Source organism: Protopterus annectens, chromosome 4.part0, assembly GCF_019279795.1.
Source record: "Protopterus annectens isolate FY-2018-M chromosome 4.part0, PAN1.0, whole genome shotgun sequence".
Taxonomy (NCBI): domain Eukaryota; kingdom Metazoa; phylum Chordata; order Ceratodontiformes; family Protopteridae; genus Protopterus; species Protopterus annectens.
In genome coordinates this window covers 1,107,193,818-1,107,218,217 of record NC_056733.1, presented here as the reverse complement: position 1 = coordinate 1,107,218,217, position 24,400 = coordinate 1,107,193,818, and the positions used below count along the sequence as shown (strand labels likewise).

Here is a 24,400-nt window from a genome sequence, read left to right as displayed (position 1 = left end):
ATTGATAACAGTTTTTTATATTTAAATGAATTTTATAAATTTGAATGATACATCTGAAGAAGCAGTGTTATTGTGAAAGTGCTCATGTTTGTCTAAGAAATAAAAGAATTTTACTCAACATTCTGGATTGCCTTGCTGTCTCTGAGTCCTACTGTTTTTTTAGATTTATTTGTATTTGCTTTTCTACCCGTGGTGGTGGTACTGCAGTAGCATTGTCGCCTCACAGTAAGACGTTGTCCGGTTCGATTCTCAGCTAGAGCATCTTCTGCGTGGAGACATGTGTGAATGGACGTACCTTCGTTGAAGGTTGTGCATCAGGGCTGGTAACTCGGCACGTAAAAATAAACTACCAATCATTAGTGGACCGGAGTTCCGCTGTGGCGACCCCTAACTGGGAAAAGCCGAAAGACGCAACATTTATATTTGCTTTTCTGGACTTAGAATCTGGTTACTGTTGGTGGTTTTCTTAAAAATCTAATATGTTGTGTTGTTTTAATATGTTTCTAGACTGGGACTTGTCAGCCATCAAGCACCCAGAGTTACGGAATCCGTTTGTCCACCAACACTCCTGCATGGCCCTCATTTAGGTAGCCTCAAAGTATTTTTCATTTTCTGGCCCTAACCTCTCCCCTGATTATTAACATACTTGCTCATAGATATGAAGGCCTGCTATGGCATTGCCTGTAAGCTTAAGAATTCCCCCATGCTTCCATGAAGGCCACTAAACTGACATGACATGGCACAGCCAATTGCACTTCCCCAGCCCATATGCTGCATACCAAATACTTGTCTTTCTCCAGCAGGTGCTGGCACTGCAATGAGCCAGACCACCTCTGTTCCCTAAGGATGCATGAACTTGTATCCACAATTCACTCACATGCTCCCTTGTTGGCTCCTCAACTCTCTCAGTTATTATACCAAATAATAACTGGCAGAATGACCAAGGCAGCATAAAACAAAATGAAAAGTTTTTAAAACTCTCTGAAAACGTTTATTAAAGAGGTAAGCACTTTCACATAAAAATGCTTCTTCAGACCTTTACACAGAATAAAAAATGGTCGAATATATATTATGCAAAAAACAGAACCACCAATAAAAATTCAAACTCAATTATCAACACCAATTAGTATAAATCTTCTAAAAAAGAAAAGAAAAAATATATCATATAAACATACTATTAAAATACTTATAAAAATATATAACGACTATACATTAAGAAATATGTGTAAGTACAAAAAATGAACATTTATTTAGGGACCCTCCGCTTTTTCAGAAAAGGTTTTATAGAAGCTTGTTCATTAAGACCATGGCCCCTATCAGCTCCTAGGATTATCATCCAATTATTTTCTTTAAACTCAGTGTGGTTTCGTATGTCTCCAAAACGTAAGCTAGAAACAACAATATCAATCACTCTAAAGGTGAAATGGTGTACCTCACCGGAGGAAGACAAACTGCGAAATGAGTTAAAAGTTAAACAAGACTTTTTGTTCAAGAAATTTTCCCTTGAGTCTTTGAATCCCATGCTTGAAAGTGTATTAGATGGTGTGGCTGTTTTTGAAAGAAAGTTGATACAGCAGAAGAAGGTGAAGATATTAAAAGACTTAAATGACTTTAAAACGGGTCAGGTTTTTGGTTGGTCGAAACCGGAGGGTGTTTCAGTAGCTAATAAAGTTACTAGAACTGTTTATGGAACTGCGACCAATGCACGACCCTCTAAATCTGCTTTGACGATTCCTACATCTGAGAAAACTGCCCCCATGGAATTGACTGACTCTGTTAAAGACGTTACTAACTCAGTCAAGGGAGTGACTGTTTTACAGAATGGTTCAGCCACAGTTATTCGTGACTGTATTGAGCTGATTGACGATGGTACCTCAGAGTTATCTGACACTCATACAGTACAATCTTCTTTGGTTAATAACTCTAAAACTTTTCAGGTTGCTAGTGATGATGTTCATGTACCTTTAGAGTTTTGCGATGAGCAGCACAAACAACCTGAGCAAAATTTATTTCTACAAGTTATTGTTAACAGTAATAATAAGCCTACTGTAGATAAAGTTGTTAGACCTAAAATTAGAAACTATGACAAATTTGATTCCCCCATTAACAGTAACGCTTGTCCGGATATTCTTTGTGGCGACCTCCATTTTCCTCTGCCTGTCCGCCCAGATCAGTTTGGGAGACGAAGGAGATCCATGAGTTGAGGTCGCCAGAAGAGGAAATTATCGGGCAACAATATCAGAATCAGTCATTGAAGAAATTGTGGGGGAAAATGTCAACTCACTGATTCTGAATATTTCTTCATTTCCTTTGAGTAAAGAAGAACAGAATGTACTCTGTAAGGGTTTAACTTTTATTCCGTCAGAGAATAGTAAGCTTACTGATACCGTTTTGGATTTAAAAGTTTTTTGCAGGAATTTGATGTAACGTTTTCACTATGGGAATAATTGTTTGAATGATAATAATGAGAATGAGTCTAAGTATGTTCCTGTATTTAAGCCATTAAGCACATTTGTTCCACCCAATCATCCCTTAGTAGAAGCCTATTTTAAACTTACTGAGGATAGTATTTATGATTATTAAAATAATGTCTCAGGAAAATATAGACATGGCAAGAGATTTAATCTCACGCCTGATGAGAGACGAGCATTGTTAAAGCTAAAAGAGAATTCAAGAATTAGTATTCGACCCGCTGATAAGGGTGGCTCAGTTGTTGTTATGGACTCTGAACATTATAACAACAGCATGAAGCAGATGTTAAGTGAAGGTAGCTTTTATGGGAAAATAGGACTATCTGATGTTTTTCATATTATAAATAGTATTAGGCATTCAGTGCAAGAGATTTTTGAGGTTGTGTTAGTTTCTGAAGAGACTTTGAAATTTTTTGTTGTGTCAGACCCCTTGGTTCCAGTTATTCAAGGACTCCCAAAAATTCATAAACATCCGACCAATCCTCCTATGTGACCTATTGTCTCCGGAGGTGGTTGGATTACTGAGCCCTTATCAATTTTTATTGAGCGACATTTGAGACCGGTCATTGAAGTCAATAGAACAGTCTTACAAGGATCTAAACAATTCCTTGTGGACTTGTATGAATGTATCCAAGTGATTGACACATTAGATGATATAATTTTTGTTACAATGGATATCCAGTCCCTATTTACGATGATACCCAATGACTTAGGACTTAGCTATATACATGATTATCTGAAGGCTCATAGTGATTATGAACAAACGAAGATTGAATTGATTTGTTTTCTTCTAGAAATAATATTGGAGAATAATATTTTTATTTTTCAGGATGACTTTTTTATCCAGAGACATGGCGTAGCTAATGGGCACTTCTTGTGCCAATAGCTATGCCAATATGTTTCTAGCGCATTGGGAGCTTGAAGTCTTGTTTAAGATGGAGTTATTTATTACTAATGTTGTGTTTTATCGTCGTTTTGTAGACAACGTTTTCCTTCTTTGGAAAGGTAGTGCTGTTGATTTAGAAACTTTTTTTGCACAGATAAATAGGTTATGCCATTGTCTGTCTTTTACAATGGTTACCTCTAGTGAAAAGGTTGTATTTTTGGAGTTATTTGTTGAAAAACTCCCAGGGCCTTTGATTAATACAGGGGTTCATCGTAAAAGTTGCTCTCGCAACACTTTGCTATCAAGACGTAGTATGCACCCGAACCACGTGTTTCGGAATTTAATACGTGGTCAAGGGATTAGAGTCTCCAGACTCAATCCCACTGTTGATGGTTTTTGTACTGACATTAGTGAGTTACAACACAGACTTGTCTCCAGAGGGTATACTAAAGAAGAGATCCAGTCCAATTGGTCTGATTTGAATTCTCTCAGAGTCGGACCAGCAGCTCCTTATTATGGACCTAAGCCAACTAATCCAGACTTAGTTAAATCTAAGGTTCCTGGATATTCTGATTATGTGAGGATTCCATTCTTTTTTACAAGAGATCAAAATACACTTTGTAGTATTTTTAGGGAATTTTGGTCCATTCTGCAAGTTGATTCTGAACTAGGTGATATTGTTGGTCCTAGTCCCAAATTCATTTTTAGGAATAAAAAGAACCTGAAGAGAATTCTTTGTGGTCAGAAAGTATTGCATGATGGGTCTGTTAAGACTGGTATTACTATACCATGTGGGTGTTGCAATTTTTGTGACTATATTAATACCTCTGAGTTCTTTGTCCATCCAGATACAAAAAGATCTTTTTCTTTTCATGTGAATGCGAACTGTAAAACTATGAATGTTGTTTATCTTGCCCAATGTGTGATTTGTTCATCTTTTTATGTAGGCAAAACTAATCTCGCTTTGCATGATAGAATTAGGGAACATTTATATAATATAAGGAAGGGCATGGTTAGTAATGCCTTGTCTAAGCATGTTATGGAACATAGTGAGGTACACCATTTCACCTTTAGAGTGATTGATATTGTTGCTCCTAGCTTACGTTTTGCAGACATACAAAACCACACTGAGTTTAAAGAAAATAACTGGATGATAATCCTAAGAGCTGATAGGGGCCATGGTCTTAATGAACGAGCTTCTATAAAACCTTTTCTGAAAAAGCGGAGGGTCCCTAAATAAGTGTTAATTTTTTGTACTTACACATATTTCTTAATGTATAGTCTTTATATATTTTTATAAGTATTTTAATAGTATGTTTATATGATATATTTTTTCTTTTCTTTTTTAGAAGATTTATACTAATTGGTGTTGATAATTGAGTTTGAATTTTTATTAGTGGTTCTGTTTTTTGCATAATATATATTCGACCATTTTTTATTCTGTGTAAAGGTCTGAAGAAGCATTTTTATGTGAAAGCGCTTACCTCTTTAATAAACGTTTTCAGAGAGTTTTAAAAACTTTTTGTTTTGTTTTATGCTGCCTTGGTCGTTCTGCCAGTTATTATTTGGTATAATTATTTTTATTTCTTCTGAATGAACGTTTACTCTGTGGATTTTTGTTTTTTGTTCTCTCAGTTATTAGTTGATCCCAATTTTTCTGGGTCATAGCCATATGGCAGTAAACTCTAGTGTGCTGTTTGTCTGTTATTCTTTCAAAAACTTACGTTGAAGCCCCACGGTTTCTTTTTTCCATAGTATCTGCTGTTAATGTGTTTAATTTAATTTTGATTTTCTATCTGTTTAAGGAGCATTCTGCAGGTTTACACATTTTTTTTTTACTTTTTGTTTTATTTAATTTCCAGGCTTTGAATGTTACACAAAGTATATTGTTATGTTATTAGATGAGCCATGTATGGTATCTGCCATAACTGCTTTGTAACAACAGTTCCTTAAGATACAGAAATGAGTAGAAAATAAAAACTGATATTCAGAAACAAATTACACAGTGCTTTACACACTACAAGCCATCCAGAAATACATGCAAGTTAGTGATTCAGCCAAACACTCTGTTCAAAGCCAGGAAATGTCAACTACAGTTTGTTAATCACACAGAGATCTTTGGGTATAAGTTCTTTTGTGTGCAGTCCGCAATTTTGAAAAATCAACATGCAACAACACTTGTACATAAGATAGAAGTAAAAACTACTGCTTAATGTCAGAGAAATCATGGGGTGGGAGTGTCCCACTTCAGGACAGATACTCATAATTGCATTAAGCTTGACAAACCAAAAGCGGGTGATGTTTTTTTAATGTCATACAACCAAGAGTCACAATCGCCAGACAACAGTAATACCAGACATAAGTGTCAATGCATAACATCATGGAGCAGGAGATTGTTGCCCACTATTATATAGACTCTACCACCCTAGGAGAAGGACACAAGTGGCAATGCATAGCATCATGGAGCAGGAGATTGTTGCCCACTATTATATAGACTCTACCACCCTAGGAGAAGGACACAAGTGGCAATGCATAGCATCATGGAGCAGGAGATTGTTGCCCACTATTGTATAGACTCTACCAGCTTAGGAGAAGGACACAAGTGGCAATGCATAACATCATGGAGCAGGAGATTGTTGCCAATTATTAGATAGACTCTACCAGCCTAGGAGAAGGACACAAGTGGCAATGCATAACATCATGGATTAGGCGATTGTTGCCCACTATTATATAGACTCTACCAGCCTAGGAGAAGGACACAAGTGGCAATGCATAACATCATGGAGCAGGAGATTGTTGCCCACTATTATATAGACTCTACCAGCCTAGGAGAAGGACACAAGTGGCAATGCATAACATCATGGAGCAGGAGATTGTTGCCCACTATTATATAGAGTCTGAGCTGCTGTTGTAGCTATTCTATGATACTTTGTAATTAGAGATGACACTGCAGAGACCTTCTGGTTACTCCATATCACTGGTAACCAAGGTAACTGTAGCCTTAGATTACCTGGCAGCCAGCATCTTCTAAAAACAAGTGATGCCCGTGGTATTTACCTGGTTGCTGCACCAAGAATTCTAACTCACTTCCTTGATGTCATATGGAAATACACTAAGAAACATGTATTATTTTCAGTTACTGCAACAGATAGACATAGTGGTTTTTGTGATGCTCCTTCCTGTCCAATATTGTAGAAGCAAGTGGATGCACACATAGCTATAAAGGTACTATCATTTAATGATGGTAACATTTAGGTAGACATTAAGGGGTATCGGTTTCTCCATTGTCATTGTCTGCAATGCTGATGGCACTATCAGGAGTATTTGTGTGATGCTAACATTTAGGTAGACATTAAGGGGTATTGGTCTCTCCATTGTCATTGTCTGCAATGCTGATGGCACTATCAGGAGTATTTATGTGATGCTAACATTTAGGTAGACATTAAGGGGTATCGGTCTCTCCATTGTCATTGTCTGCAATGCTGATGACACTATCAGGAGTATTTATGTGATGCTAACATTTAGGTAGACATTAAGGGGTATCGGTCTCTCCATTGTCATTGTCTGCAATGCTGATGGCACTATCAGGAGTATTTATGTGAAGCTAACATTTAGGTAGACATTAAGGGGTATCAGTCTCTCCATTGTCATTGTTTGCAATGCTGATGGCACTATCAGGAGTATTTGTGTGATGCTAACATTTAGGTAGACGTTAAGGGGTATCGGTCTCTCCATTGTCATTTTCTGCAATGCTGATGGCACTATCAGTAGTATTTGTGCTCTTTATTTTTTTATTTTTTTATTTATTTATTATTTGTTAACTGGGAAAGTCCGACTTGGAATGCGCCAATTTTCAGCGGTGGCCCAGGAGAAACGCTCCAGACGCATGTCTTTGTGAACACAGGGAGGACATGCAGACTCCACACAGAAGGCACCCCATCTGTGAATCGAACCAGAGAACCTCTTGCTGTGAGGTGACAACGCTACTGCTGCACCACTGCACTGTCCTGGAAATGTGCTTATTTCCTGGATTTGGAAAATGTCTGATTTGCACTGCCTGCTCCAAGAAGGCCACATCAGACATGGATATATTATTGATAAGCAGAGACATAACAAAATGGATAATTATATGATACAGTATTCATAGATGTAAAGGAAGGAGCCAGCATTCACTTCATTATGTGCATGGCAAGTGATGCCAGCTACCTACTACAGCTTAGGATACCCATTCATGACTCAGCAGTAGCCAAGGAACAGTGATATAATGTGACATACACAAATAACAAGAGCTGTTGTGGAAGATATCTTGTCCCCACTAAACTCATGTTTCAAAAGCCTCAGCACTGTGGCACCCTCCAGCATACATCTTAAAAGGCTATTAAAACATTTATGGTGCCTGCCATTCCAAACAACAAGATTAACTAGAAGCAGTCAGGTTAGTCAGGGCATCTACATGGTCATCTCTGACCTAATGATAACACCATATCAACCCTTGAGCAGTGATAGTAAAGACAACAGATGCAGAAGAGCCATGGACGTCAGTATCAGTCCTCAGGATGCAGGACATCTTAGCAGGGGCAATCTTCCAGTGCTTGGTACATAACTATGTACCATGACAGCACTGCTGTGTATGAGGTGCACCAAGCAAAATGATACACACATAAAGAGACATGAGATGCTTCAACCAATATTGACTGTGCTAATCAATGCATAACTTGGCCATGGTGTGCATCACTCATTACCAAACGCATAGAGATTAATGGCAGTATTGTATGGTATAACCTTTATCTGCATATGAGATAAAGAACATGCAAGTCACAGCCATGGGACACACACACATACAGAGGTCAGAAAACCTCACAGTAGAATATAGCACATCTAGCTATGCTTGGTGGTGAGGGTTACCAGCTACATGAGTTGGAGATCATTGGTCACCTTATTGGTCACACCTCACATCCTTCTGGAATTCTGTCTTCTTAGGATCAGACATACTGGTGGAGGTTGCACTCAGAAGCATAGGTGTGACATGAGCTTTGGTCCTTTTTTGGGACACCAGTGTGGCTGAAGGGTTGAATGATAAAAAAGAAACTGGCCTTCCATATTGCATGGTCACAGGGCTGGAAGGTGCAGATAACCCATTACAAACACCACCCTTCCCTGCAGCATCCAGAGACTGTGAGGCACTAGCCTGTGATATGTTAAAGGGATGGCCATGTAGTCCCAAATCACCCTTGTTTTATATACTGTGGGGACAGGCGATATAGCATGAGGAATGCACCATATCTGAGCACCGAGTGGTCTATGCCATCATCATCTCTTGATGGGACTTTCAACATCGTCAACAATAATGCTAATTATACATGAACGGTTTTGGATGACTCCTTTAGAAACTGACTGACACTCTTTGATCTGGCTTACAGAATGGTCTTTGGCTCCATAGCCTTCTGCTAGATTATGGCTGAGTGGTCATGCTGCGCTGGTCACCATGGGACAACAATGCCTTATCTTCCATCCAGCAAGCTCCAGTCAGACACTATAGGTGATTATGAGTGAACAAGGTCTGATACTGGAGACTATAGCTAGTCCATTCCTTTACGTTCAGTACACCCATCTGAGGAGAGACATGGGATCCACCTGTGTTTTGGCAAATTCAGTAACACTGTTGTTGGTGTCCCAGACCGTGGCATAGGATGCCATCAAAATATTGTCCAATGTACTCACTGACACAGTCTCCTGTATGTCAGATATTTCGTTGTCATCACTGGACTCCCCACCAGTGTCCCTATTAGGGAGTGAAGGTACCACAATGGTACAGTACAGTGCTGCCCAACTCCAGCATCAGTGGTGGTGTTATGCCAGCAGCAACACTGCTGTCACCACCCAATGTGTCTGTAGAATCTGCTCTACTCAAACATGTTAGTATGTAAAACCCCCATTCCATGCAAGCTGAATTGCACATGCACATCCACAGCAAAGCTGCACAACCCAACTGATGCCTGGTGCCTACCTGTGTCAGAAGTAGAAGCACAAGGTGGACGAGGGGTGCCTGCAGTGCAATGCACAAGTTATGATTACATCCATGGTAGTACAGCTCACAGCTGTCTTATTTAGTCCAAGCATCTGATGACATGCAAAATACCTACCTGAACAATCATCCCTGGTTGCATATGCTTGAGAAAGTGTAATGGCAGTCTCGGTCACACCTACATGGAACAGAATGGACAAGTATGTATAACTGTAACACAAAAACAAAGAGAAATGCATGTCTATGCAATGCAAGCATCCAGTATGCACAACTGCTGTAAACAGCACATACCTTACACCTAATAGTGAATACAAAGACATGCCAAATGAATAACAGAGGTATGCTTAACCTGATTAAACTGCTATAATATCATTCACAGCCATCAGAACATAGCTATAAACACAACCACTTTCCTATATGGATCATATTACCAAATTGTATATGAGTAGCAAACACATTCAATCAAAATCATTATAGTAAAGCTGCCCATGCATTTTTAATGATTACTATCAACGATAAACACCTCTAAATTCCAGTGAGTGTTAGATAAGTAAGAACTGATGTACATACAGTGATCCATGCTGCAGATAAGTAAGAACTAATGTACATACAGTCATCCATGCTGCAGAAAGTTTTGCATAAGTGGTTGACGACTATATCATTTGGTTGGCTATTTTCACATATGTATGCACCATGTGTAAAATTAGACACCATATTGTTTTCAGCCAGGTCCACTTACAGGATCAGTTTTATTGAATTTCATACTCAGGAGTTGTGCTGTATTCTGCTACTATGTATTGCAAACTTGTGTCTTAACAGCATGTTAGTGCCCTCTGCCCAGCCATGAATAAAATTATCCATTTGTTTGTTTGTTTGTTTGTTTGTTTGTGTTGTCTGTCATGACATTTCTCCAGCACTCACTGCATCAGCCTTTGTACTCCTCCTGTTCTCTGTTAGAGATGAGACAGTACCGCTTCCTTTTTTGGTCCATTTCCCTATTTGACCTGCATATCACATGTAATGTTCTTCCTCGGACTCCTCCTGATATGTATTTAGACATTAGACATGCTTTAGATTTCAGTACATCATGTGTGTCGGTTGCATGACATGGACACTGTCCTATCCAGTGCTACTATGTTTTGAATCCCACCCATACATTTGAAATGAATATGAAGAAAGCCAAAATGACATATTTTAGCCCATGTAATTTAATAAAGTATGGACATTGAAAATTTTATTCTGAATATCTTAGTGTTATATATGGCTATATTTTTCTGAATGCATTAATCAGTTAGAGGACATTCTGAATAGTAAATTGCACAACTTGCCAAGAGTTAGGAGATCAGATACCAAAGTAAAGAACTTAGTCAATTATTTAGTGTTTTTAATTAAAATATATTGTTTTGCACTGAGTGTAATGTTGAGGTAATTGAGATTTGAGTAGTTCCATTTTAAAATGTATAAGACTCCCTTTGAATAATTTAAGAGTTAGTTGATTGTCCCTGTCTTTATAACAGCATTTAATACAAAACTGACATCTGGTGGGTATAAATGCTATAATTTACAAGCTGCCTTTATTTCAGATTTAATTCAATTTAATCCTATAAAATTTATTCAGCACCAGTGTGCAAATTTATTACTCCTTCATTCATATTAACTAGGTCTTATAGAATGCTGCACTGAAACACTTTTTATTACTGTATAAAATGTTACATAAAATAATTTTATTTATAATTCATTAACTCATTTTAGAGAATGGGCAAACTGTACATCAGAACTGTGACTGGCGAACGAATGTTATCCAGCAGGGTATTAATGTACAAGTAATGCCTGCTGAGAAACGAGTTCGCCGTGGCGCTTGGACTGAGAAAACGTAACAGCCACCTTCATTATACGCTCACTAAAACATGCTTTTTCTGTTTAGCAAGTGTAAAATGTGTGTTTATGTCTGTGTGTGTGTATATGCGTGAATAGCAGTGAAAGTGTGAGAGCCATTATTTTACACTCGTGAAGCAGCGCTTTTGCTGTTTGGCAAGTGTAAAATAAAAAAAGAAAAAAAAACATTTAAAATAAAGCATGTGTATGAGAATGTATGTGTGTATGAGAGTAAGAGAGAGATTGATCGAGCAAAACATAAAAAAAGAGTGTGTGTATATGTATGTTTATACTTCTGTCTGCATTTGAGTGAATGTGTGCAAGAAAGCAAAATTGACTGTGCGTTTGTGTGTATGTGTGCGTGTGCGTGTGTCAGTGTGTGTGTGTGTGTGTGTGCGTGTGTGTGTGTGTGTGTGTGTGTGTGTGTGTGTGTGTGTGTGTGTGTGTGTGTGTGTGTGTGTGTGTGTGTGTCTGTGTGTGAGACAGTGAGTGAGATTTACCACTGGCCGCAGCAAAGGGGTTTGTATACCTCTGGACCCTTCAGCTGAAGAAATCTGGATAAAGCCTACAGCAAAAGGGGAACAAAGGCTCAAAAATAAGAACAGATTTTAATTATTGCTCTGGTGAAGTCCATGGACAGTAATTTTCAGGCAGACTCTAAGAGGAAGTTTTCGCAAACTACTCAGCAACTCAGGGGGATAAGGCAGGATACTGCCAAGGTTGCTCTCATGAAGGTTGAAGAACCTTAACTTTAGTTAGGGACACTGCTGATTAAGTGGAAGTAACACCATGAGGAACTCATGAGACCAGTGAACATACCTTTCTCTAATGAGGCTATGCCACAAACAAATGGTGGAAATGGTTCCTTTTCACTAGGTGAGGTCACAGTAGCAATTAAATGGTTCTGATGGACAGCGCAGTGGTGCAGCGGTAGAATTGTCACCTCACAGCAAGAGGTTCTCTGGTTTGATTTTCGGCTGGGGTGCCTTCTATGTGGAGTCTGCATGTCCTCCCTGCATTAGTGTGGGTTTCCTCTGGGTGCTCTGGTTTCCTCCTACGTTACAAAGACATGCGTCTGGAGCATTTCTCCCCAGGGCTCTGCTGAAAATTGGCTTTGTTCCAAGTCGAACTTTCCCAGTTAACAAATAATAAAAAAAAAAGTGTACATTATATTTATCTGGAAAAGCTGTAGGCATGGGGCATTTTCTCTCTCTCTCTCTCTCTCTCTCTTTTTTTTTTTTTTTGTGTTAACATGCGTTTCCAATGTTTGTGTGGAAGGCTGGGATAGTACCTTTGTACTGGAAAAATGGGATAGTGGTTCCCATTTTCAAAAGAGAGCAAGGGGATGTGTTCCAATAACAGAAGGGGCATAATCCTTAATCTCACTGGAAAACTCATATGTCAGGGTAATAGAAGAAGACTTCATCCAATAGTTGCCCCTCTCATTCAGAAGGAGCAGTAGGGATTCTGTTCTGGCCACATCAAATTAGATCATGTCTTTGTCTTTGTGCAAACATTATTGGTGAGGAATAGTGGCTGGCAAGTACCATCTATATGTGTACTGTGAACTTTGAGTAGGCATATAACCATGTACCCAAGAATGTCAGCGAGGGTTCCCAGACCTGCTACCTAGTGCCATTCAGTCCCTGTATTTGAGGAGTGAAAGTTGTGCCAACTTTCTTGGCTTTAATTCAGATATATTCAAAATGGGTGTAGGACTCCAGCAATGGTGTGTCTTGTTTTCCTTCATCTTTTTAATCCTCACTGAGTGGCTATCAAAGTGCAGTCAAGATCTGGAGTGTATCCAGTTAATGGTTTTGAGGGTAGAATCTGTCCTCAAATAATATTGTCCCATTATCCTCAAGTGACCGTGATTGCCAGCATGCACTACACCAATTCACACTCAGTGTGAACCGGCCAGAATGAAAATCAGCAACTCCAAATCAGAGCTCATGGTTTTCTCTTGGAAAAAAGCAGATCACCTTCTGCAGGTGAAGAGGAATTGGCCAACTCAGGTGTTTATCTTAGGTCCTTATTCATAATGGAGGAAGAGGGGTGTCAGGAACTTGGCCAGAGAAAGGCTTCAACTATAGGTATACTGAAGGCATCATCCCATAGTGTGGTGGTGGGCATCATCCCGTAGAGTGGTGGTGATGGCGGGCATCATACCATAGTGCGGTGGTAGGACATCATACCATAGTGCGGTGGTGGTGATGCAAGAGATGATTCATAGGATAACCCTCTCAGTTTAGCAGCCACTCTATGTCTCCATTGTCATCTGCTGTCATCAGCTTTGAGTAATGACCAAAAGTATAATGTCACAGATCAAGTGACAAAAATTATTTGTTTGCAGGGTATCTGGCTTCACTCTTCAAGACAAACGAAGAGGTTGGTAATTTGGGAGACTCTTGGAATTCAGCCACTGAACCTTCAGGTTGAGAGGAGTCAGTTAAGGTGATTTGGGCACCTTGTGAGGATGCTTCTTGGATTTCTCCTACAGGAGGTATTTCAGACACAACCTGCTGGGAGAAGGTCTAAGAGCAGATTCATGACATGGTGGAGGCTCATTGTCTATTAGAATACCTGCAGATCCCACAGAATGAGCTGAAGAAGCTTAATCTAATCTTCACAGGTTGCTACTGCTATGATCCTCAGCAGGAAAGGTTGTTTAGAAAAATGGTTGGACAGATAGATGGAAGGATGGATGGATGGATGGATGGATGGATGGATGGATGGATGGATGGATGGATGTATATATGTATGTATGGATGGATGGATGGATGAAGAAGGTATGATCACTGAATCCCATCATGATGGTGTGCATCTTTGTTCTGTACTGCCCACACCACATAATGAAAATGGTTTACTTTTGTGTTATAATTATATATGAATATTCATGTACTGTGAGAGGACTGCGTCTGCATTGATGCCTGTTTGCTTGTAGATGAAAACAATGAACAGGCAACAGACTGAAAAATGGAAGCCATGTTGTCAGTGCTACCTCCACACACTCTATTCTACTTAGCCAAAAATAACTAACTCTAAGGTTGCAAAATCTTGGAGTAACTATATATGTTATGCCACAAGTTGCCTGTTTAGTCCCTGGTGCAGGAACAGTGTCCCAACTAAACATACTTTCTCAAAACGATCAGCAGTAAAATGAATTTATTTTCTGCCTGCCTGTTTCTTACATAAAATATATTGTTTTCTGTATAGTAGCAGGTGACATGCAACATACTTTGTTGCTGAAGGTGGGGATGGAGATCAGGGCAGCTAATATGTGCATTTTCCCAGGGATTAAAATATCTTGCTGCAGTCCCTGTGTTAGTGTTTTGGGCAGTGGCAATCTCTTCTTAGGATGCAAAAGGACCATTCCCAAGCATATTCGAAAGAAAGATCTATTACTAAACTTCACAAGATCAAATGCCACACTGCAAATAATCAAACGTGTTAAATTAACAAGGCATATTGTCTACTTTAAAAGAATAACAGAAATAAATAATTTTTGGAGGAGGACAACCCTCTACACTTCTGTACTCCCCCTAACAGCGAGACTGTCCAGCCTTGGTGGTACCTCCCAACAGTGGGACTTTCCAGCCTTGATAGTACCTCCCAACGCAGGACTGTACAGTCTTGGTGGCACATAGGAACTTCCTTAGTCTCACAGTGGCAAAGTCTGACTGATACTGTAACAAAACCTTAGACAAAAATAAGAATTGATCCATATGAATCTGTGATTCCCATTTAAACTGAACTAGACACAATCGTTAAGAACACTCGAATGCATTACATCTGTGATGCAAATAAATAGTTATGCTATAAAGCTTAGATTAATGCATAAAAAATCAGTAATATGATGAGGGAACATTCTCCAAATGTAATACGTTCCTTAATTGTCTGGTTCTCAATCATTTCAGATTTTCAACATGCTCATTTAAGTACCTGTGTCATGAGCTAAAGTAAATAAAATGGAAATGCTGTCCTGCAAGAATAGTTTCATAGAACAGGATAAACCAGGATAAACTCTGGCTCTTACGCAGCCTTGAACTGAATAAGATGAATGAAAATGCAGGACGAATTCTAATGACACAGCTGTAAAATGACAATTGCAAAAGTCATAAGAGAAGGGGTGGCGCAGTGGTGCAGTGGTTAACGTTCTCACCTCACAGCAAGAGGTTCTCCGGTTCGATTCACGGCTGGGGTGCCTTCTGTGTGGAGTTTGCATGTTCTCCCTGTGTTCGTGTAGGTTTCCTCCGGGTACTCCGGTTTCCTCCCACATTCCAAAGACATGTATCTGGAGCATTTCTCCCCGGGCCTCCGCTGAAAACAGGCTCTGTGGAACCTAGTCGGACTTTCCCGGTCAACAAACGATAAATAAAATAAAAATTTAAAAAAATCTGACCTAGAATACTGCAACACGGTAAATTTTCAATGTTTCAGTGCTTCAATATATGTTAAATCAAGCTTAATAGCCTATTTTAGGCATTCAAAAGGCTTGGTATGTTGAAGTTTAGGATCATATACCCTGTTACCAACACAATCATCCAGATGCTTCTTGAGCACCATTAAATTGATAGCAATAATAGTTCTAAATGGCAATGCATCCCACTGTGGACCAGTTCAGCAGTGAAAAGATTTGTTTTTTTAATTTGGTATTGTAACTTGGGTTATAAATAAAGTTTCTCTACAGTCAACAAAATGCACAAGGAAGGTGGTTTACTTCAATGTTGAAATATAGGTAACAACGGTGAAAGAACTTAATGTAGTCTACTTCATTCACTACATCAAATCTCATCTTGTTGCAAAGAATGAAGAGGCAACTTACTGGAGCTATATGGTTTGGAATACATGCCCCAAATTTTGGCCGTGGAAAAAACTGGGTACTCCGAAGCCATGTTTGCATATTGCAATTTACATTAGAATTCAACATAATACACAATCACTGACCTGCGGTGCTGGTGCTGCGGTAGCGTTGTCGTCTCACAGTAAGACGTTGTCCTGTTCGATTCTCAGCTAGAGCGTCTTCTGTGTGGAGACATGCGTGAATGGGCGTGCCTTCGTTGAAGGTTGTGCATCAGGTCTGGCAAATCGGCACATAAAAATCTACTGCCAATCATTAGCGGACTGGAGTTCCGCTGTGGCGACCCCTCACCAAGCCGAAAGACCCAACAACACAATCACTGACCTGATGATAGCAGCACAGAGAGACATCAGGAGCACAAAGGAAATCTCTAGTTAATATTGCAATAATTTAAGACAAAAAGTTCAGATACTCATCTTAGATGAAGGTTGACTCTTCAAACATAACTACCTCATAGGTTCAAAAGGAGGTACTAGGCTATCTGCCCAAAGGCATTTATAAGCCTAGCTGGAATGTACTGGCTTTCGCCACTCCCTTAGATTAGTTCCCTGTGCCTCTGTCCAGCAGAGCCACTGAAGTGTTCCCCGGGGTAAACTTTTTGTTTCCCATCCACTCGTCAAGGTTTCTCTTGAAGAGTGTTAGCAAGGAGTTCTGCCTAATGTAGATTGGAATCTTGTTCCAGAGCATGGGAAGTCTCTGGGACAGGAATATATCCCTCAGCATGTCCTATTTATTGTTGTGGTGAGGTTTAGATCCCTAGAGCGTGTGGCTTGAGGGGATATAGTTTTCTTTAGGTGGAGCATGTCCATCAATTCTGGGTTGGACATGGCCTTGTATGTCAGGCAGAGATCACCTCTGAGTAGGCGGTATGCAACTGAATACAGCTGGAGTTTCTTCAGTCGAGCTGCATAGGGCATCTGTTTTAGGCCAGTGATCCTCTTGATGAGGTACTTCTGTGGTCTTTTCAGCTGTTGCAGGTGTCTTGTAAGGTACATCCTCAAGTGGGGCGTTGTACTCTATGATGGGTCTGATGAGTGATGCGTAGAGGAGCACAATGACCTCTTTTGATCTGGATGCAAACCCTTTTGTGATTAGGTGGGCCACATAGAAGGATTTTCTAACCACTTTGGCAATGTGACTATCAAAAGAGAGATTACTATCTACTTGGGTCCCCAGATCCCTTATTACATCTTCCATATTTTGGGGGCTACTACCTATGTGGTAGTTTGTGGGTACTTTGTTTTTTTCCAAAGGGGATGACTATACACTTTTTGGCATTTAGCTTGAGGCCATGGTTTTGACACCAGGTATCTGTCTCAGTGAGACCCTTTTGGAGGATGTCTGTGTCAGCTGGAGAGTCAATTATAGCCCCTAGTTTGCAGTCATCTCTGACCTTGGTCAGCCATAGTCCTCCTGTGCTTGCCTGTACCTCTGAGAAGTATATGCTGAACAGGAGGGGTCCTACAACTGAGCCCTGGGGAATGCCATTTGTAACCGGTTTAGAGTCAGACCTAGCTCCCGTAACTCTTACCATGTGGGTTATGTCAGTGAGCCAGTTGGCAACCCATCTCATGATGTAGGGGTTTATGTTCAGGCTGGTGAGCTAGTCTATAATACCAGAATGGGGAATAGTGTTGAAGGCCTTTGTGAGGTCTAGGTAGGCTGTGTGGACCACCGTTCCCTCGTCTATAGCCTTGGTAACAGTCTCAAAGAAGCCCACCAGCTTTAGGAGACATGATCTGCCCTTAAAAAAGCTGAACTGGGTAGGGTCCAGGGTTTGGAGGTTCCCAATGTCTCTATTAATGAGATCCATGATGATGCACTCCATAGCCTTGCAGACCAAGTTAGTCAGGCTTAGAGGGCAATAGTTCCTGGGGTCTGTTGTGGCTCCACCTTTGTGGAGCGGAATAATCAAATATACTTTTGATCTCAAAAACATGATCAAGGACTGGATTCATTGAGACACTTAAAATAAAAAAATGCCTTTGTTTTTGCTTCCACTTTGTCATATTGAGATCTCTACACCTCATAACTGTTAGAATGAACTCCAGAGTTGGTGCAACTAGATGAAAAGGTGATATCCCCCAGCAACATGCAGTTTGAGTAAAATTTGTGCTGATCTAACCCAGTCAGCTGAACGGTAGTCGATTTTAATTACCATATTCCCATCTTAGCTCTGAATTGTGATATCACTATTATTAAACTATATCAGAAAACATGATTATACATTCATTGCATGGAGTTAACCTTCAGAAAGTTAGAAAGGTCAGAAAGTCCTTCTATGTGGCACATCTCATTACTAAGGGTTTTGCATCGAGGAAGAAAGAGGTCATTGTCTCCCTCTACTCTTCCCTCATTAGGCCAGTCATCGAGTACAATGCCTCATTTGGCATGTACCTCACTAGACACCTGCAACAACTGGAGGCCACAAATGTACCTCACAAAGAGGATCCTAGGCCTTAAACATTTGTCGTATATGGACAGACTCAAAAAACCCCAACTATCCTCTGTCTCATATTGCCTACTTAGAGGCAATCTCTGCTTGACTTACAAAGCCATGTCTGACTCAGCTCTGTTAGAAATGCTACATCTAAAGAAATGTGAATCTCCAAAACATTTTTTCTAAGTTTGTACATCTAAAGAAATCTCAATCCCTCCCTACCACATGCTCCAGAGACCTCAACCTCATTACCACAATCAACAGAACATGCTGGAGGGACAGGTTCATAACCAAAGACTGCCCATGTTATGGAATAGACTTCCCATACATGTCAAGCAGAGCATCTCACTGGCCCTCTTCAAGAGGAATCTTGATGAGTAGATGGGAAATAAAAATTCACCCCGCGGATCACTCCAGTGGCTCTACTCAACAAAGGCACTAAGAACTAAGGTCAGGTGGCACGATGCAAGGGTAATCCTATGGGCTAGGCTTGTAAAGGCTCCGGGGCCATTAGCCTAGTACACACCTATGAACCTAAGAAAAGAAATGTACAGTTGACTATGACATAATTTATTATGGTGAATCCTTTACATGGCTTGTCGAAAATATGGGCCAAATATTGAAAGCATATGTATATACACAATATGTGTATGTGTATGTGTGTGTGTGTGTGTGTGTGTGTGTGTGTGTGTGTGTGTGTGTGTGTCTATGTATATATATATATATATATATATATATATATATATATATATATATCTATTTATGAGAAAGAGTGAGAGAGAAATTTATATATTTATGTCATGCACAATATGGAAAAGTCACACTTTCAAATGGCAAATGATTGAACACAAATGATCAAACATTAGCTGATCAAAACTTAAAGAACACAACAAATAATATGTTTTTCCAGCCCCCCCCCCCACTAATTATATATACCAACTATGTCATCTCTCTGCAGTGGAGAAAGGACAAATTTGCATTCTGTGATACAATAATAATGTTAATTAGGAGGCTATATGAGGGATTAGAGGCAAAAATTAAAGTGGGTGGGGTCCTCTCTGATAAGTTGTATCTGAACAGAGGAACCAGGAAGTGGTATCCTCTTTTCCCTTGGTTATTTGCTTAATATTTAGAACCACGGACAAAGAAAATAAGGGAGTTGGAAATTCAAGGATATAACTGCTATGATAATCAAGAAAAGTTTACTTTATTTGCAGATAATATTATTTTGTACCTGATAAAACCAAAAAAAGGACATGTCAGTGTTGTGTAACATGCTGAGACAGTTTCAAGTTTATTTTTCTATTTCAAAACACAGGCTATAGCTGTAAACTGTAACCACACATGAACTGTTTCAGCAATACCCTTATTTATTGGGACAAGATAAAATGAAGTATTTAGGAGTGTGGGTTAAAAAGCATTCTGTTTTGGCAGCTAAGGATATGTGGGAAGAGACTAAACAAAACATAACAGAAAAACTGAGAAACTGGAAGCTCCTATTTATGGATATGGGTATGGATATGGATATGGCTAGCAACATACAAGCACTGAAAATGTTTTTAGACCTTTTTGTTTTATTTACAGGTTAGGCATATTTTAATCAACAGAGGAGAAGTTGTAGACGGTAATTAATAAAGCCTTGCAGGATTTTATCTGGGAAGAGAAGAGGGCAAGGATTAAGTGGACAAGCTGATCCTTCCAATAGAACAAGGTGGTTTAGGATTATCTGATTTGAAGGGTTATTTTAGAGCTACACATTTAAGGCTCATATACATAACACAAGCAGAAAGATATAATTCAAAGTGGAAAGGGATTATGATGATAACATGGGGGGGGTTCAAAAAATAAGGAGAGATTTGGATTGTGTATGCAGAACCTTAAGGAGAATAACAGCTGTACAGAATATTATATTTAAAAAGTAGCAGAAAGTATTCAAAGAGCTAAGCCAACATTAGAATGAGAAAGGTGATTCTGCCGATAGGAATGACTGCAATTACAGGTACAGAGACTAGGCAAAAGGAGGCTGGAATTTACTGGGGGAAACTAGCAAAGGAACCAAGATATTGGGAGAAAATAATTAGAGAGGGAAATATAATAAAATGAGAAGAGGCCAAGAAGACATTTGGACTGTAGGTTAGAGACTGCCTTCCCTATCAGCAATTGATGGCAGAGTATATGCAAAGATAAAGGGATAATGGAAACCTAAGGGAAAGATCTGTTCTGGTAGAGTTTATAGTTGAATCTAGAACATAAGCTGATGTTAAAAAGGGGGATAATTAGTAGGGCATATAAAATATTGCACTATAGCTATAAGAATCAATCAGAAGAGGTTAAAAAAGATTGTGAAGAGAGACTGGATAAGAAATTCACAAGGAAGCAATGGAAGGACATAGGTATGGCTTCCAGCATGCAACAACATCTAGAAGATTTAGAATTTTTGCTTGGAAGTGCATACATGTGTATTTTATACCCCAAACAGACTCCAAAGAATTTGCCTCATGTAGACATTAAATGTTGTTGGTGTGATGAGGAAGAAAAGGTAACTGGGAACATATGTTCTGGGAGTGTTATGAGTTGGTAGACTTTAAAAATTCCCTACAGATTACTCTGTTAGAAATATTGGGAGCTCAAATGGGCATAACTAAGGAAATTATGTTTTGAACTGGGACAGAGGATCTAAATTGCCTAGACATGGTAAACCCTTATTAAGTTTAATTTTGGTGGCTGCCAAAACAAGCAATTACTAGAAAATGGAAATTAAAGTCTAAACCAACTGTACTAGAAGTAGTGAATATTGTAACAGACATAGAAGAACTGGAAGTGGGAGCTTTACAAAAGGGTAGGAGCAAATTACACTGAAAAAAATGGAAATTCGGGGAACAACATATACAGAATAATGTTTTGGAGTAGGAGTGAGGTTTTAAGAGAAGGCAGGAATCAAGCAATTTAATACTGGAGTCATAATAATTGTATAATGAATGTATGTTATGTACAATGTTTGTAACTGTGAAAATGTTAACATGGTTTGTTTTTCTTTTATATAAACAAAGGTTTGCCTATGTCTTAAGTGATAATTCAATAAAGGTGTAAAAAAGAATACCTTCTTCTGAAACTTTCAAGCAATAGCAACAGGTGTATAGACATAAACCACACCTAAGTCTTAAATTTGTTCACAATGTTTTCTTGTTCCAAACTAAGGCTTTGTTACAAAGTAATGAATTTTTTGATGAAAGAGTAGATGTGGAAATAAAAGATTTAATTTTTTTATTTTTAAATAAAATAGTTACTTTTAAAAATTTACATTGTTTCACATTCTGCTGCTGGAATGCAGTTACTTTAGCGAAGGCTGGTTTTGGGGCCTAGAACAGAGGTAGATGGTGGGGTAGAAAGCCATTTATACAGTCACGAATTTGGAGACTACTGGGTCCCTGGAAGTGCCAGTGTTTAAAATGTTCTGTGATGCATTTTATGTGTAATTTTTAAAGCATAAAACTGAATCTTAGGCACATGCCTGAAAGAACAGGTACAATATGCATATTCTATTGCAACACATAAATGACAGAAAATATCACTTTTTCTAAGAAAAGAATATTATATTTGGTTCTTGTTTCACAACAGTACAGTTATGATATGTTTTACATTTGTTATCCTGGAAAACATATATGCTTTTTTGGGAGCTGAGTAGCAAAAAAAAAAAACAGAACACTCAAATGTCTATATTAGAGTTTAGGTGGTACTTAGAATTTAGTACCAAATTTCTATAGCCATGTGAAATATAACAAATTTCTCAGAATATATTGTGATTCTCAGCTACAAAATGTCCTTAGCTGATGATTCCAGGTATAAAGACACGTACACCACTTTATCTTCATGTAATGTACTTTACTGTATATAAGTCCAAATTGTGGGTGTGAGGGTCATAATCCTGCTGATATTTTGTTCAGGAGAAATAAATAGGATTTTTGCTTCTGATGTAATGATGAGTCAGTAAGGCATTCTAGACCATTATTGTCTGCCTAATAAGTAGACTTTCAACATGAAACCCCCAATGGAAACGGGAGTACAACACAAAATATCAGCTGTGGCAGTAAAAGCATATGAACCAGATTATATTGTTCTTCTTTCGGCTTTTTCCGGTTAGGGATCGCCACAGCGGAACTCCAGTCCGCTAATGATTGGCCATAGATTTTTACAGTGATGAAGTGCCAGCTTGACACCCAACCTTCAACTAAGGCACGCCCATTCACGCATGTCTTTCAAACGCCACTCGACCGTGGGGAGGACATGCAGACTCAAAACAGAAGGTGCTCCAGCCGAGAATCGAACGGGAGAACCTCTTGCTGTGAGGCGACAACGCTACCGCTGCACCATCGTGGCTACTGCTACTTGTAAAAGGTCACATCTCTACACCACTTTGAAACTTCATTATGAACTTTCCAGCATAAACAGCAATGTATTCAATTACTCAAAAAAAAATCCTCCCAAGACTGAAATTCTGTCCTTTGGGATTTCAGAGCAGCATAACACAATTTCACCACACTGCTTTAGCTGGTATGTATAGCCAGCCTTAGGCACAGACCAACTAGTACTTATTTGTTTAGGTTTTATAGTAAAGAAATGGTTTCTTTAAAATGTGTTGAATGAATACAGAAAAAAACTGAAGAGTAAGACAAACTGGGAGAAAAATGAAGTAAAAAGTGTTTTGGAAGGTGTAGGCAGACCTGGATGGGGGCTCCAGATGGTGTGTGGGGGGGGGTGCTGTGGAACCCTTTTGCCTAGGGCACCAGTTGAACAAATGCTGGCCGTGTTGGTATGTTACAAATATAGATGGATGGATGGATGGATGGATGGATAGATAGATTAGATAGATAGATAGATAGACAGATAGATAGATAGATAGATAGATAGATAGATAGATAGATAGATAGATAGATAGATGATAGATAGATAGATAGATAGATAGATAGATAGATAGATAGATAGATAGAGAGATAGATAGATAGATAGGTAGATAGATAGGTAGATAGATAGGTAGATAGATAGATAGATAGATAGATAAATATAGATATTGACATGCACACTCATTTATTTGTTTATTTTACTTAACATTTGCTGACCAGAAAGTCTGACTAGGACAGAGACTATTTTCAGCTGAAACCTGGGGAGAAATGCTCCAGATGCATGTCTTTGGAATCTTTGGAATATTTATGCATATGTATATTTTATTCTAATTAAATACAGTATGTAGAATTTTTACCTCTGATGTAATAAAAACTTATTGCACATATACTATGGACATTACTTTCACACAGCCTTTTGAGCAGAAGACACTGGAAAGCAAGTATGATGCCATATGTGTGAAAAAAAAGCTTTATGAAACACTTCATTTATGCATATAAGAAGTCATATGCCAGTTCCCTTAAGGTAGTTCTAATAAGGTACTGAAACACAAGACATATTCAAAAGTGCCACTCCCCCCTCCATTTTAATTCATTTTAATCCTGATTTATAGTAGCACATTGCCTTTGTTAATCCATCAAAGATTTGTGCTTATGTAACAAAAACGTTGCTTTGCATGAATATTTTTTTTACTTCTGATATAATCACAACAAAATAAAGACCATCTCGCCTTAAAAAATCAAGATTATACTTCCTGTCCTGTTTTTTTTCTCTGCTTTATCCTCTGCAGTTAACCAGGTTTTCCAGAGGAGACCGAAAGGCTATCCCAGTAATCTATGGGCACTAGGTGGAAAACACTCCAGAATTACACCAACTATTAATTCAAATATTTACTCTAGATACACTTGCATTAGTTGTCCTGGTCAGACACCAAGAAAAAAGT

At 38.9% G+C, this 24,400-nt stretch overlaps 1 protein-coding gene across 5 annotated transcripts in view; it reads right to left on the bottom strand.

The window, feature by feature from the left end:
• RELL2 (RELT like 2) overlaps positions 1-24,400 on the bottom strand; it is a 610,006-nt gene that overhangs the window by 323,080 nt on the left and 262,526 nt on the right. For 3 of the 5 annotated variants that reach the window (XM_044069084.1, XM_044069083.1, XM_044069081.1), the window contains 2 exons: positions 9,501-9,560; positions 9,365-9,403 (listed from right to left, as the gene is read on the bottom strand). The exons of 1 other annotated variant lie outside the window; for it this stretch is intronic. In XM_044069084.1, coding sequence (XP_043925019.1) covers positions 9,365-9,403; positions 9,501-9,560 — 99 coding nt within the window. The remainder of the gene's footprint in view (positions 1-9,364; positions 9,404-9,500; positions 9,561-24,400) is intronic. One more of the 5 variants, XM_044069082.1, reaches the window with a different exon arrangement.